Here is a 14,124-nt window from a genome sequence, read left to right as displayed (position 1 = left end):
CTGTTTCTTTTATCACGCTTGCCAATGCAAAACTTTAATGACCAATGACTTAAATTCTCCATTAGTAATAATTATAAAAGTTATATACTATGATAGTTCTTATTGAGACGAATCCAAAAAATCATGCATGAATACATTTTTCCTTACATATTATTCACAAAAGACGGTCAAAAGAGGGGTGGTGAATAGTGTAAAAGTCAAAGCGGGTCAAGTAATAAAGAACGAAGGAAGTAGTGTAGATAAGTGGCTCAGTGCTTAATTTACGTAGTATGTAAGATTTATTCAACAAATGGATAAATATAAACCCACATGTGTAACTAACTTAGAAATTTAGAATTACCTACTCTTTAATTCCATCAATTTTAATTTACACTCTTCCAAAATAGAACTTTCTCTTCATTTTCTTTGCACCAATTTAAAAAAATAAAAATAAATAAATAAATAAATAAAAAAAGATCAATCTATTTATTAGTCATAAGATGAATTCTATACATAACGCATGGTACTAATGTTGAACACTTGAACATAATTCTTTATGTTTAACTATGACCAGTATGTTAAAATATTCTTCTTTCTGATTTTAGGTCACTCCATTGTCCTTTTGATCTTTAGTCTCTCAAATGACTATTCTCTTTGCGTATTGTTGAGGCTGGTGCATCAAATTGAGGGTTCATTAATTGAGATTCGAGAAACAGTGTTGTTCCCAGTTCAATTCGTATTTGGTAAAATCAGGTCATATTAACCCTGCCTAGTAGTAGTAGTAGTCCCTAATGGTCGTTCTAGTGACATAAATTTTCTTATAACCGACCTAAAAACACTTGTTTGCTGATATAAAAGTTTATATATTACGGAGTACTACTTTTTTTATAGTTACAACATTTCATAATCACAATTGCTAACGCATTGAACAAATCAAATGTCTCATGTTTCCTACTTTGTGTGGTTGAAACTTGAAAGCCTCAATGACTTATGTGGTCATGTAACGATTATACGCTATGGTGTGCACTAGACCCGATTGTGTATACCTTGAGTCTTTGACCATATTAGCGATGCCCATTCTCATAATCAGCTGCCAACCCAGTAGTCTAGTGACAAACCCATGTTCAAGTTTGTGATTCCCCGCCAAAACCACCACCACCGTCGTCTTTCTCTCTCCTCCCTTCTCCGCCACCTCTCCACCACCATCACCACCACTTCTTCCAAACTCCACACCAAATACTCCTTCACTCCTCCTCCCTCTCTCTCTCCTCAAAACCCTAACCCTAATTCACCCTCACAAAACCCCAATTCTCCCTCCCAAAACCCCAATTCCTCAACCAAAATCCGCAAAAAGCCCCTTTATCGCCCTCCATCAACTCTCGATACCGGCGAAAAGCCCTTGCGATCGAACCTTCCCTTCGATTTCCGGTACAGTTACACTGAGAGTAACCCCTCTGTGAGGCCCATTGGGCTTCGCGGGCCCAAATACTCTCCGTTTGGGCCGGGCCGCCTTAAACGGGAATGGACGGGGGTTTGTGCTCCGGTGAAGAGTCCCAAGGTTTGGTCTGTGGATGTGGGAGTGGTGGATCATTATTCTAAGTTGGAGGAGAGGAGGAGGTTGATGAGAGAGAAACTTCTGGGTAAGCCATTGACTGATGCTGAGAAGAAGATTCTTGTGGATAGTTGTCAGAAGGGTAAAATCAAGAAGCAAGTGAACCTGGGTAATTTGAGATTCTTTGTGTTTTTTGCTTTAGAATTTGTGGATGATTTTTGTGCTGTTTAAGTGTTTGATGAAATGCCTAGCTGAATTTTGATCTTTGTTTTGATGTGCAATTAGTTATTTTGAGTCTCTCTTTAGTATGGTGGATAGTTTGATCATAAAATTGTATGGGATGTTTGTTTAATGTGTTTGATGAACTGCCCAGATATTGTTTGGTAATGTTTTATACTACGTGCTAAGAAAGATTGATTTTTTATGCTTACTCTGGATTAAACTGGATGAGGATATTAAACAATATGCCAAGCTTAATTCTTTTAATACAATCAATGCACTCACGTCTTTGATCCAATGATGGCTTTAGTAATAAAGCTGAAAAACTCTGAAGCGAATGGTGCAACCTTGCAACGCGTCTGAGATGGTTGTGTTTTGTTTTGTTTTAGGGAGAGATGGTCTGACTCACAATATGTTGAATGACATTCACAATCACTGGAAGGATGCTGAGGCAGTGAGGATTAAGTGCATGGGCGTGCCAACTATTGACATGGAGACTATTATAACTCAGCTCGAGGTTTGTTAGTTTAAAATTACAACTACAGATTTACAACCACAATACAACAATTATTGCTGTCATGATAATGAACTCATGATGTGATGAAGGTGGGTCTAGAATGATTTCTTAGATGAATTGTAAAACATCATTAATCTGTAAGGCTGATATTGTAAAACATCATTATTACTATGATCTTGCTGTACCAAGGACAAGAACCGATGTAAGAGTTTTCAGTTTTAAGATTTGAAACATAGTCCATTAGAGTTATGTGATAAGCTTATACGAGTAATCAACTATGTATAGACTTGTCCTGCCAAGTGCTTATATTGGAAACTGAATTTGTTTTCTAGTTTAAAATGACCTCAATTAAACTGAACTGACAGCACCATCATACAGAGGCTTAATTAGATGATAAACTAGACATTAATCTCCTTAGAATGACAACCAAACTAGATTTAGTTACATTTCCTCTATGACCTTTGTGCTTTTTAAATTCTGTTCTTAGAATCTCATTTCTGTGGTTTACGAAGCTGTGTGTGTAGCTGATAATATCTCATATGTTCATTATAGGATAAGACATTTGGCAAGATCATCCACAGGCAAAGTGGTCTTCTTGTTCTGTACAGAGGTAGGAACTATAAATTTAAGAAGAGGCCTCTGATTCCGTTAATGCTTTGGAAACCCCAAGAGCCTGTGTATCCAAAGCTAATTAAAACTACAATTGAGGGATTAAGCATCGAAGAAACCAAGGAATTGAGAAAAAGAGGATTAGCTGTTCCTGCATTGACAAAACTCAGTAATCTTCTGTTCTGTTGAATTCATAATTACTCTTCTTTTTTTTTTTTCTTTTTTTCTTTTTTTTTTTTTTTTATTTTTTTTTTATGACTGTTCTAATTTATGCAATGAAAAATGCAGGTAGAAATAAATTCTATGGTGGCCTTGTAGTTATGGTTCGAGATGCTTTTCTTGTGCAAGAGCTTGTTCGGATAGACTGCACTGGTCTTGACAAGAGTGATCACAAGAAAATAGCCGTCAAACTTAGGGTAATTTCTCTTTGCTTCATTGATGCTTTTAGTTGTGTTGAGCAAACTTTGCGCATATCTACTAACTGATGCAATGTTATTTAGAAATAGAGGATATGAAAGGAATAAAGAATTCAATGACATACAACTTTCATTACAACATTGTATCCAATATGGGCAAGGCAATGCTGATTTTGGTTCTTCTTAATAGAAGTAAAAACTAAGTGTACACAGGGTAAGATAGAGATCTGCTTAGGATGCTGAGAGGCCAACTGTGCAGTGAAAGATACAAAATGCTGCAAGATGCAGGATAGCTGGACTAGCTTCTTATGTCCATGGAAAGGAAGTAATAAGCATATCAATCAATCTATCAGCGCCTTAATTCCATAAGTGGATATTGTTGGATCAGTTGTTAGCAAGTGGAAAATCAATTTTCATTGAACTGCTGCTGAACCAAACCAAGTTCATGGAGCACAATATGAATTAAAATCGCCCAGAATCCACATTTGGTTCTGTTGTAGCTTTGGGGTGTTTTGCATGTTCTTGAGCAAAGATTTTTGTAGAATTGGATCTTTTGTAGTTATTTTTCTTGAATAGTAAAAATGCTATTTACCCAGTTAATTAGCCTTATTGACTTATTCCTGTGAGATGCATATGCTTGTTTGCTGCAGTTCATACAATCTTTAATCTGCTTTATAATCCTCCTTGTATTGCAGTACTCTAATTGTTTATCACAAAATTGTTTACAGGACTTGGTACCATGTATCCCTGTTACTCTCACAAAGGAGCAAATTGTAGTGTGGAGAGGACCAAACCACGAACCTACGGAGAATAGGCCTTTTCTTTCAGCAAGGGAGTCTGTTGAGAATTCCATTGATGATATGATTTGGGATTCTTGAGGATGTGAGCTTGTATACATGCTCTGTAAGTTCAAGGGAAGCCTGAATGCAGTAACTTGATCCAGCTTTGGTGCACAAATTGTTTAATGTCACGGAAAGCTCTGGTGATGCAGATGTTTACGTGGCTAATCAGCTGATTAAGCATGTGGCATTGTGGCTTCATTCAGATCTAATAGCATGTGGCTCCCCCTTTTCTGCTTCCCTTTTCAAAAGTGCTGGCAGCCTGGTTACTAACCAGAGATATCCCCACCTTACATCTGCTAAGAGATTACACGGGTGTTTTAATCGAAGATGATTTTCTCCCGTTATTGGACCATCTGACTAATGGAAGTATTCCTGAAGATCCCCTCACAGCGTAATGGACAAGCGGATTCTTGTAATCAATCTTCCCCTAAAAGACAATTGTGCAATCAGAGTATATTAGAATTTGGAAATGTTGATATTTTGCAATGAAAAGGACTTAATAATGTTGTGGATATCAGTAGATTTTTAATTAGTTTATTTAGTTAACTCTTAAAAGTATGCCGTGTGTGTTTTTGGAGTTTTATATTTTTGTGGACATAATTAGTTTCCGTAATTGTTGCTAATTAAGTGAATTTTGTAAAGCACGAGATATGCCATGTGTAATATTGGATCTTTTATCAAATAGTAATATTCTTATTATTTTACTAATTTCACACTTCTTTTAAGGTGATTATGTTTGTTGAAAATGAAGCTAACTGCTCAATGAAATCATGCACGAACAACTGTACGTTGTGTATCACATACAACATTTTTGGAATGAAAACCAATACAAATCACTAAACAAACCTTCTTTCAAACAAACCTTAATAGTATTAATTTACCTTGTCCGCATATGAATATGTTCACACATGACATCAATCTTTTCTTAATTCATAAGGCTATGTTATGTTGATCTTTATTTTCGAGTATTTCAACCGTAAACGTAAATTTAAACTATAATTATTAAATACCCTCTTTGTAAATTGTTTTATTTAGCAAAAATAAATTACTATTGTACATTGAAATTTGGGAACCATCCCGTATTATTTTTCTTTAATTTGTCTTATTAAAAAATCTTTTAAACTCTTACCTTTAACTTTTTCTAGTGAAAACAAAATCTATTAAATAAGGTCTTTATATGCACAAAAAAAAGTATTGAATAATACAGACCATATTAATCTCACTTTAAAAAAGTTTTATAATGGGGAATATGCTAGTGATATCCAATTTTATTTGTAACCATAAGACAAGAGCAATTTCATTTTTTTGGTACCAAATTAAATTGAAAATTAGAATACAAAATACCCAATTTTAATCATATTAATATGTCTTTTAGCCCTTTTTCCTTGAATTTTCAAATAGCCTCCTCCACAAAATAAACCGCGTCTCTGTTACTCAATTTCACCAAACCCCACCTCACTCTCTCTTTCTCTCTCTAGATTGTCTGATTTTCTGCCTTTTTACTCAAAAATAAATTCCCAGAATCTTACCAAAAATCAGGAAGCATAAAATTAATTTGGTTTTTTACAAAAAAAAATCCCCTTTTTTTCTACTCTCTACTTTGTTTCCTTCAATCTAGGAACTTAGAATTTCCTCAAAAAATGGCGGATCATAATCTTACCGCACCCTTTTTGACCCATGATAATAATAATCAAACCCCAACAATTTCAGATTCAGAAAAATCCCATCTTGTTGTTACAATCGAAAACCCCAACTCAGAAAACCCCCAAATTAATTTTCAAAGTCCCTTTGAATTTCTGGGTGTTGAAGGGTTTAATGATTACCCTTCAACCTCTGCTGATCCTTTCAGAAATCATACCCTAAAAATTAGTGGGGTTTATGAGTGGATTAAGATTTTAATTTGTATCCCAATTGCTGCAATTAGGCTTGTGTTTTTTGGGTTGACTTTATTAGTTGGGTATGTTGCTACTTTGATTGCTCTTCAAGGTTGGAAAGACAGGAATAGTCCTATGCCTAGATGGCGTTCTAATCTTATGTGGGTCACTCGATTTAGCTCTCGTTGCATACTTTTCTCATTTGGGTAAGTTTCAATTTTAATGTTCCTTCTTTTTTGATGATTTGGATTGAGAATTGTTTGAAATATTGTGTTATTTTTATGGAAATTGTAGTTAGTTTATACTGTATATAATTGAAGATTGGATTTTGAGTATTTGATGTTTTAGTTTTGTGTGGAAGTAGTTTTCATGTGTAATGTTTTTTTGGGGTTGTCTTGAAAAGTGAGCCCAAGGAAGTTAATGATTGGATTCTTGAAATGTCCTTTGATAAGATTGACCTTGGGAAAGAATGTGGAATGATTGTAGTATATTCATGGTTAGCTCTTTGATTATGAGTAGTTGCGATGACATGACAACTAATTCTGGACGGAGGGAGGATTTAAAATGGGCAGAATTCTTGCGGCTATGATTCATAGGTTGAAGGTTGATCTCATCGGCACACCCAGAATGTGGAATATGTGCTTTGAGAATGCATAGTAGTTTTGTTGTGAATTCTACGGGAAATGTGTGATTGGTTTTGCAAATTTTGTAATTGCTTTTCCAAGGAAGCTTCCTTGGTTTGGTGTGTTAACTGCCTCTATTTTTTCTTTTGTTTTTTCTTATTGTGTGCGTACTAGAGGAAATTCATGGCAACATTTTGTTGTTTTCTGTGTTACAAGCGAATTCTTTATTATGTTGTCAGCATTTCAAGTTTATTGTTTATCTGAAATCTTTCTATCTTGTTAAAGGTACCATTGGATTAGACGCAAAGGACGGCCTGCACCAAGAGAAATTGCTCCTATCATTGTTTCAAACCATGTATCATACATTGACCCAATTTTCTATTTCTATGAGTTGTTCCCGACAATTGTTGCGTCTGATTCCCATGACTCAATGCCTGTAGTCGGGACTATTATTAGAGCTATGCAGGTATTGACTGTACTGACTTTCTTCCTGATTCTTTGTATGTTTTAATTTCTTGGTATAGTTATACATCATCCTATGGGTAAATTAAAATATTTCTTGCGCTGAAGGCCAATGAATTAGTGACTGATGTTTGCTCAATTATATTATAATCATGATTGCTTGTTTTTGTCTACAGGTTATATATGTGAATAGGTTCTCACCTTCATCAAGGAAACATGCTGTTAATGAGATAAAGGTACAGGAACCTGTGGCTCCTTCTGATGTCTTTTCACATACATTTATTTGTCTTCTTAATGGCCTCCTGGTGTTTTTCTGCGTGTAAATTTAATAAGACTTAATGGCCATGTTCCATGTTGATTTCCTGACTTTCATTAGTATTTATCATTTTGTTGATGAAGAGGGATGGGACTGTTTATGGCTAAAGACAGGAGCTTTGACATGCCCCTCCCCTCTCTTTTCTGAACTTTTTTTTTTCCTTGTATAATGATTTTTGATATTTTCCTATGATGGAGGGTATTTTGCTCCTAGACTACTAGAGTACTAGCATTCTATCGATGTTAGTAAATAAATTACAGGCACATAAGAGACCATGCTGGAACCAGTTCAGTGTTAAGTTAAGAAAAAATAAAAAAAATAAAAAGTTTGATTTACTATTTGTTTATCAATTGTAAGGCATTTGATACAGAAATCTACTTTCAAGGACCTGTGTACAGAGAAAGGCTTCATGCAATAGATTTCCTCGTGTTCTATTATTTCCGGAGGGGACTACCACCAACGGAAGATTCCTTCTCTCTTTCCAAATGGGTGCATTCATACCAAATCATCCAATTCAGCCAGTAGTAGTTCGATATCCTCATGTACACTTTGATCAATCCTGGTACGACTTTTACCATATAAAACTATTCTTGAATTTTATTCAGTTATTGATGCACCTTAATTTTGTTGTTGGTTAAACATTGGAGCATTGATTTTTTCTATTGCATATCTAGGGGTAATATATCTTTGGCGAGGCTGATGTTTCGAATGTTTACTCAGTTTCACAATTTCATGGAGGTATTCTTTCTTATCTATTAATTATCTTCTGCTCCCTATAACATGGTGCTATGTGGCATAGTTGACAAAATAGAGGACAATTCTAGTAATTGGATCATTGATGATGTGATACTATTTTTATTCTTGTGTTTGCTATATCGAATTTCTTTTCTTTTGGTTTGGGGGAGGGTGGTCTTTAGTGTGTCATTGGCATAAGGAAATGGTAGCACAGGAAGGGCCTGAACCTGGAATGAGGTCATGTTTTGGATAATACTCTTTTATGAACTGTGCTGAATGAGTACAAGATAATAAATGTATCATGATTAGCTTTTTTTGACTGCTTACTTGTTAGCTTAGAATAATGCCTGTTATTTAGAGCTACCTGCAAGTGTTGGATATTGATACATGTCCAAGTTATGAAACATTTTTATGTTTATGGTCAAATATGAACTGTCAACTAGTGTTTGTATCACTATTTGTCAATGCGCTGTTTTCTGAATTGGTCTTGTGTTTAGGCAGTGTGATGAAGAACTTGTTAATGATATTATTTTTGCTTTTCGTTGACCAGGTGGAGTACCTTCCAGTTGTACGGCCTTTGCAAAGTCAAAAAGAAAATGTGCCTCATTTTGCCGAAAGGGTGAGTTCATCCTGTGTTTTCCACACCCCCCCCCCCCCCCCCCCACTCCCAAAAAAAAAAAAAAAAAAAAAAACTCCAGGAAAGCAGAAAGTATTCAGAATCATTCTTAAACTTCCATATTTTGGATATATGCAGACTGCCCATGCTATGGCCAGTGCACTAAATGTTGTGCAAACATCTTATACCTATGGGGACATGTTGCTTTTGATGAAAGCAGTTGAATTGAAGCAGGTGAGTGGTTTTATTAGTCTCTGACATTTTCTTATTAAAAAAAAAAGTTTTGCTTACTTATCAAGCTCCTAAAGAATTTGTGATTGATGCCTCTTTGTTGTTAATCTTTTCAAGCTATGAGCTCTATACTGTAAGCTTCTATTCATTGTAGTCAGATACGGGAATTTGTACTCTAGAAAACTGTCATGAAGATTTTTTTAAGGTTTTAATGTGGTGATACTGGTTATAAACTAGAGTATAAACATAAAACACACGCTTACAGATCTGAAGCTGATGAATTGATTTTTCCTGTCTATTCTCTTCCTTTTTCAAAAAAAAAAAAAAAAAAAAAAAAAAAATTAGGCTGCAGTTTTGCTGGATCTGAATCTCCCTTTTGCCTTATTTAGCCTCCCTGTTCTGCCCATGTTATAATTTAACTGGATGACCATCAGCTTACCTGAAATTAACAATGCTATCTGTTGTCAGTATATTAATTTTACAGATTCAGTTGTGCCATTTTATGACATTAATGGTTAGTTTGATACAAGGTTAATATAGGTTATAACTTGAGGTAGTGCATCCACTTCCCAAGCATGTGTTTTTATTACTTTAAACTGTAATACCACTTATTGCTATGAACTTGTTTGGGGGAGTGGAAACGGAAAAATATGGACATCCAAAAAAAAAAAAAAAAAAAAATTTTAAAAAAATGCATCATGTAATTTGCATCCAATTTCATCACTATGACTACAATTAATGATCTTGTGTCAAATGAGCTGCAAGTGAATTTGGTGTGTCTGACATCTTGCTTTTGCAAATCTCAGGAAAACCCTTCAAGATTTATGGTTGAATTGGGTCATATCAATTCGGTAAGTATATCTATGCTGCAAGTTAACTTCCCCCCTGGTTTTCAGAAATCAGAATTAAACTGTTTGTTGTACATTGTACTTCTAGGTTTATGTATCAATATTAGGCACTTTATATATCAGATCAAATTCATGACTAGGGATGTGCTTTTTTTTGTTGGTGCATGCATGATGCTAATGGAGCAAAATATCAGAGCCTCAGATTAAAATTATCTGGGAGAAAGATATTGAGTATCAGAGCTAAAAAGTAAAATTAAGGTCTTTTATCTGAATTAAAGGCGCTATGACTCTACGAGAAAGTGAAAAGGAAGAAAAAAAGAAGTATTATGGAGTTTGTATTCTAATGGAAAATATATTCATCTCTTAATAGGAAAATAAACATTTGAGAAAAAATTAATGTTTATGACTATCTAATACTATTGCTTTAAGCCTGGAACGGTATATTAGTTAATTCCGTGTGACTTGTATGCTTACTTGATTGGTCAGAACTTTAAATGAATTTTAAAGTTAAAACTAGCTGGAAGCTTGTCTTCATTTTCTGTCTTGCTTAATGATTATAATTTCTTCTTAATATTATAAAAACTATTATGCATTGGAGATAGTTTGCGAATTGAACCGTGCATGAGCTACTTAGCCGCACTTACAGGTATGGTAAGTGAGACAGCTGAGCTGATCTTGGTAACTATATCAGATGCTCCAGATGCTTGGATGGGCTACTTGTAATTGAAAAATATATTGCTAAAATCTACAGCTGTTAACAGGTTATCTTATGTGTTTGAAATATTGGAATACTAGTAATAATATGGTAATACATCTGCATATCTATCACTAGGCTTTCTGCCAATTCAAATACTGATTCCTGCATATTTTGCCTTACTACATCTCATTGTCATGTGTAATTGTATGCTTCACATGGTGGTGCTTAGTCATGAAAAAATATACTTACTTCTTTAATATTCATGTACAATCTTCTTGATAAACTTTCTAATTTACAGTCTTACCGCGTTAGCACTATGGAGGCTTTGGAATTATTGGAGAAGTTTATATCTATGAATCCTGATAGCAGGTATGTTTGGTAAAACCGTGAATGATTATGACACAACACTGGTTGATGAGCAAAAAATAGTTCTGACCTGTAAAAATACAATTTTTTTGAGCAGCAACTACTGACTTTATTTTAAGAAAACATGAGTTGAAAAGGAGAACATGGCTAAGCTTAATATTAGTTGTGCTTTGTGTTGGTGAATATATTAATATTATAAGACGTGATATTGCAATCACCTTTAAAATTCATCGCTTCATACAATGTATGTATTTACTACTGGACTGCTATTGATTTGTACATTCATATAATAAGCTATGGCTTATATGATGTTATTTGGCAAATGGATGGAATTGATTGCTTTTATGTATACTTGTTTGACTTATACATACAACACTGTAGGATACTTGAATTTAGGCTTTTACTTAATTTAATCATAAATTATGTGTTCTACTTTAGCTCTGTCTTATTATAGCTTATAAGCAGATTCTCAGCCTTTTATTTCCTTTGCAGTGGCTGTGTGGAGATTGGGGACTTCTTAAGAGTTTTGAGATTGAAGCCTTGTGGTTTATCTGAAAAGGTGTGTGCATATGCTTCTGAGATTTTCGCTTGGCTATAAGTGCAACTTTGATTTTCTGTATACCCTTCTTGACAAGCATTGGAAATTCGTACACAATTGGCATTTGCCATTTTCTGTATTACAAAAATGGTGGTTATAGTTTACAGTGGTAGGTCAACTTCTTTCGGCCAGTGGCGGATCCTTACTTGTGGCGGGAAGCCTACCCCCCCCCCCCCCCCCCTCCCCAAAGTTTTTCAGTGTTGGTTATAATTAATATGATGTCTAATAAATGCATACAAAAAGTTTGTGGTATAGTGGCTAAGTATTGTTATTTTGAGCAAAAGGTTGGAGGACCAAACCTTCCCCACCCACACACACATTTTTTGGCCCCAAGATCTGCCACTGCTTTTGGCTGTGATATAATATGTCCTCACAACTTCAAGTCATACCAAAGTTTTCAGAAAATGAAGTGTTAAACTTAAAAAAAGGCCAGTGTATCTTAGAATTGTTGAAGCAAGAAGAATTAGCTGCCTTGGGAATGTAGCAATGGGGACCCATTCACATTATTGTTATCCTTTTTACTTGCAGATTTTTGCTTTTGTTGATATCGAGAAGATGGGAAAGATTACTTTCAAACAGGTAATGGCAATATTTCTGCTGTGTTACAAATTATATCTGTTTAGTGTGTTCTGACAAATTTTCCAACAAAACTTCATTCTCCTCGAGGTAGTTTTTCTCCTAGATTTACTTTGTTATGGGATATGTTTATGATAAAAGAGAGAAGGGGGGAGGAGGGGGATGCAAATCATTAGTTTGGAAATGTTGTGGTAGTCTTGAGTTTTTTTTGTGAATGTCAACTTATTCATGGATGATGTTATGCCTGCAGTTTTTGTTAGCATCGTTTCATATCAAGAAACAGCCATTATTTCATCGCGCATGTGAAGCTTCTTTTGCTAAATGTGGTGATGGGATCCAAGATCACATATCTAAAGAAGAGGTTTGATATCCGGACCACTATGTCCAAACTTTATGTAAGATCAGATTTCATCCAGCTTCTTAATTTCTTTATTATTATGATGCAGTTTGGAGATGCGATTCGACTGGGTATTCCAAATGTCAATGACCATGATGTAAGATCCCCTCTCCCCTCTTTAAAAGTCCTGTATGCCTTGAAACATGTATTCTCTTTTCTCTTACTCAAGTTCTTGGATCCTGTGATGTTAAAAATTTCAGATTAAACAACTTTTCAATATGTTCGATATGGATGGCGATGGGAGAATTAGGAAGCACGAGTTTCTCTGTTGCTTAAGAAAAAACCCACTGTTCATTGCCCTCTTCTCACCTCTTCTTCAAGATGAGCTCGAGTACACTAGCAATGGGCTGGAGATGGTCTGAAAGAAAATATTTGGTATTTTCGTCGATTGATTGGTGTGCCATTATATGTAATATATATTCTTCTTCACTTCCCCTGAGCCCTGGAGTGGGTTTGCATATGGCAGATGGGTCTGAAATTTTTTGGCAACTTCAGATCCTTCATTTAGTAGTTTCTCTTGGTTAATTGTAAGCCAATTTGGGGGTGATTTTTTGTGTAATAGCTTTGATTAGCATATTGAAATACTATGATGTAGCAATGGTTTAATGACAGGAAGTGTAGTGCTTTCTGATATACAGATTGTTTGATATACAGATGAGTACTTCTATATAGTTTTGGAGTCGAAGCTATGACTAAATATATTAATCGTATTCGAGTAGTATGATGTGTTAACAAATGCAGTTTTGTAGTAATAGAATTGTACGAAGTGCAATGTAAGAAACAAATATCAATGCAGAGAGAAAAGTATAAATTTTAAGGTTTTTGCTAAAGATTGGATACATTTCACATCTTATTTGTTATTTTGTTTGAAGTTTTGTAATTTTCAGTTTGTATTCATATTCCTTCTTCAGGCTCGTGAACAAAGCTGTCAAGTCTTGGATAAGATGGTTTCATACAATAATTTTGAGATTTCAAATATTAGAAACGATTTGGAAAGAGTATAATTAGGTAAGATAATTTCTCGTGTTGGAATATACATCTATATTTAATTATTTTTTAATCGTAAATAGTTATATGTTGCGTTACAAGAGAGAGACATCTTAACAATTAAATCCCGTACACCAATTCAAAGAAATAAAAGGTAGGATGAAATGGGTCGCCATACCTTATTTTCTATTATGAAGGTTGAAAAAGTCTAATAGGGACGCAATTGACTAAAATTGATTAAAAAAATTTAGAATTAGTGATTCTATTACATCGTTCCTCCTAAATCAATGGCATATCTATAAAGAGATACACTAGATTACTAGTAGTACAAGTATAATGCAATAAATAATTTTTCTTGTAAGTTTGTGGGCTGCCTCTTTCTTTTCTTTATATGTGACGTTTCCTATTGTTCTTTGTTTGATTCAATTATATATGGACCTCAATAAGGACATAAAGTTATACTGCCTCTTTATGGCAAATACCCATATTTATTAGAAGTGTCCTTAATTTAGGTTAATGTTATGGGACCACATTTTAGTCCTTATCTTATATTAAGGACCCTTCTAATAATTTTATGGCAAATATATATTTATTTGAAACGTTAGGGTTATGTATAATATCAAATCATACTAATTAAATAATTATTCATTTTAATGTAACATCA

General features: G+C 34.5%; 2 protein-coding genes across 2 annotated transcripts; both read left to right on the top strand.

The window, feature by feature from the left end:
- Positions 1-1,002: 1,002 nt before the first annotated feature.
- On the top strand, positions 1,003-4,838 carry LOC145614602 (CRS2-associated factor 1, mitochondrial-like). Its single transcript, XM_081669663.1, has 5 exons — positions 1,003-1,700; positions 2,140-2,267; positions 2,820-3,045; positions 3,165-3,292; positions 4,021-4,838. Exons 1-5 carry the CDS (start codon positions 1,100-1,102, stop codon positions 4,168-4,170), a joined length of 1,233 nt encoding a protein of 410 aa, XP_081525789.1. The 5' UTR covers positions 1,003-1,099; the 3' UTR covers positions 4,171-4,838.
- A 691-nt stretch (positions 4,839-5,529) lies between these two features.
- LOC145613372 (lysophospholipid acyltransferase LPEAT2-like) lies at positions 5,530-13,192 on the top strand. The gene is made up of 14 exons (XM_081668472.1): positions 5,530-6,214; positions 6,917-7,097; positions 7,270-7,329; positions 7,808-7,971; positions 8,084-8,147; positions 8,695-8,763; positions 8,899-8,994; positions 9,798-9,842; positions 10,835-10,905; positions 11,395-11,461; positions 12,029-12,079; positions 12,327-12,437; positions 12,523-12,570; positions 12,674-13,192. The coding sequence occupies exons 1-14, from the start codon at positions 5,775-5,777 to the stop codon at positions 12,833-12,835; spliced, it is 1,629 nt and encodes a 542-aa protein (XP_081524598.1). The 5' UTR covers positions 5,530-5,774; the 3' UTR covers positions 12,836-13,192.
- Positions 13,193-14,124: the final 932 nt, after the last annotated feature.

The sequence above is a fragment of the Chenopodium album genome, chromosome 25 (genome assembly GCF_948465745.1).
Source record: "Chenopodium album chromosome 25, dcCheAlbu1.1, whole genome shotgun sequence".
NCBI lineage: Eukaryota > Viridiplantae > Streptophyta > Magnoliopsida > Caryophyllales > Amaranthaceae > Chenopodium > Chenopodium album.
This window is presented reverse-complemented; position numbering and strand designations above follow the sequence as displayed.

Excerpts from the sequence above, each read along its gene's own strand:
- LOC145614602 (XM_081669663.1), top strand. The coding sequence starts at position 1,100 with ATGTTCAAGTTTGTGATTCCCCGCCAAAACCACCACCACCGTCGTCTT. Across the intron at positions 3,046-3,164 it reads TCCTGCATTGACAAAACTCA|GTAGAAATAAATTCTATGGT; the intron begins GTAATCTTCTGT and ends TGAAAAATGCAG. Across the intron at positions 3,293-4,020 it reads AAATAGCCGTCAAACTTAGG|GACTTGGTACCATGTATCCC; the intron begins GTAATTTCTCTT and ends AATTGTTTACAG.
- LOC145613372 (XM_081668472.1), top strand. The coding sequence starts at position 5,775 with ATGGCGGATCATAATCTTACCGCACCCTTTTTGACCCATGATAATAAT. Across the intron at positions 7,098-7,269 it reads CTATTATTAGAGCTATGCAG|GTTATATATGTGAATAGGTT; the intron begins GTATTGACTGTA and ends TTTTGTCTACAG. Across the intron at positions 12,080-12,326 it reads GAAAGATTACTTTCAAACAG|TTTTTGTTAGCATCGTTTCA; the intron begins GTAATGGCAATA and ends TTATGCCTGCAG.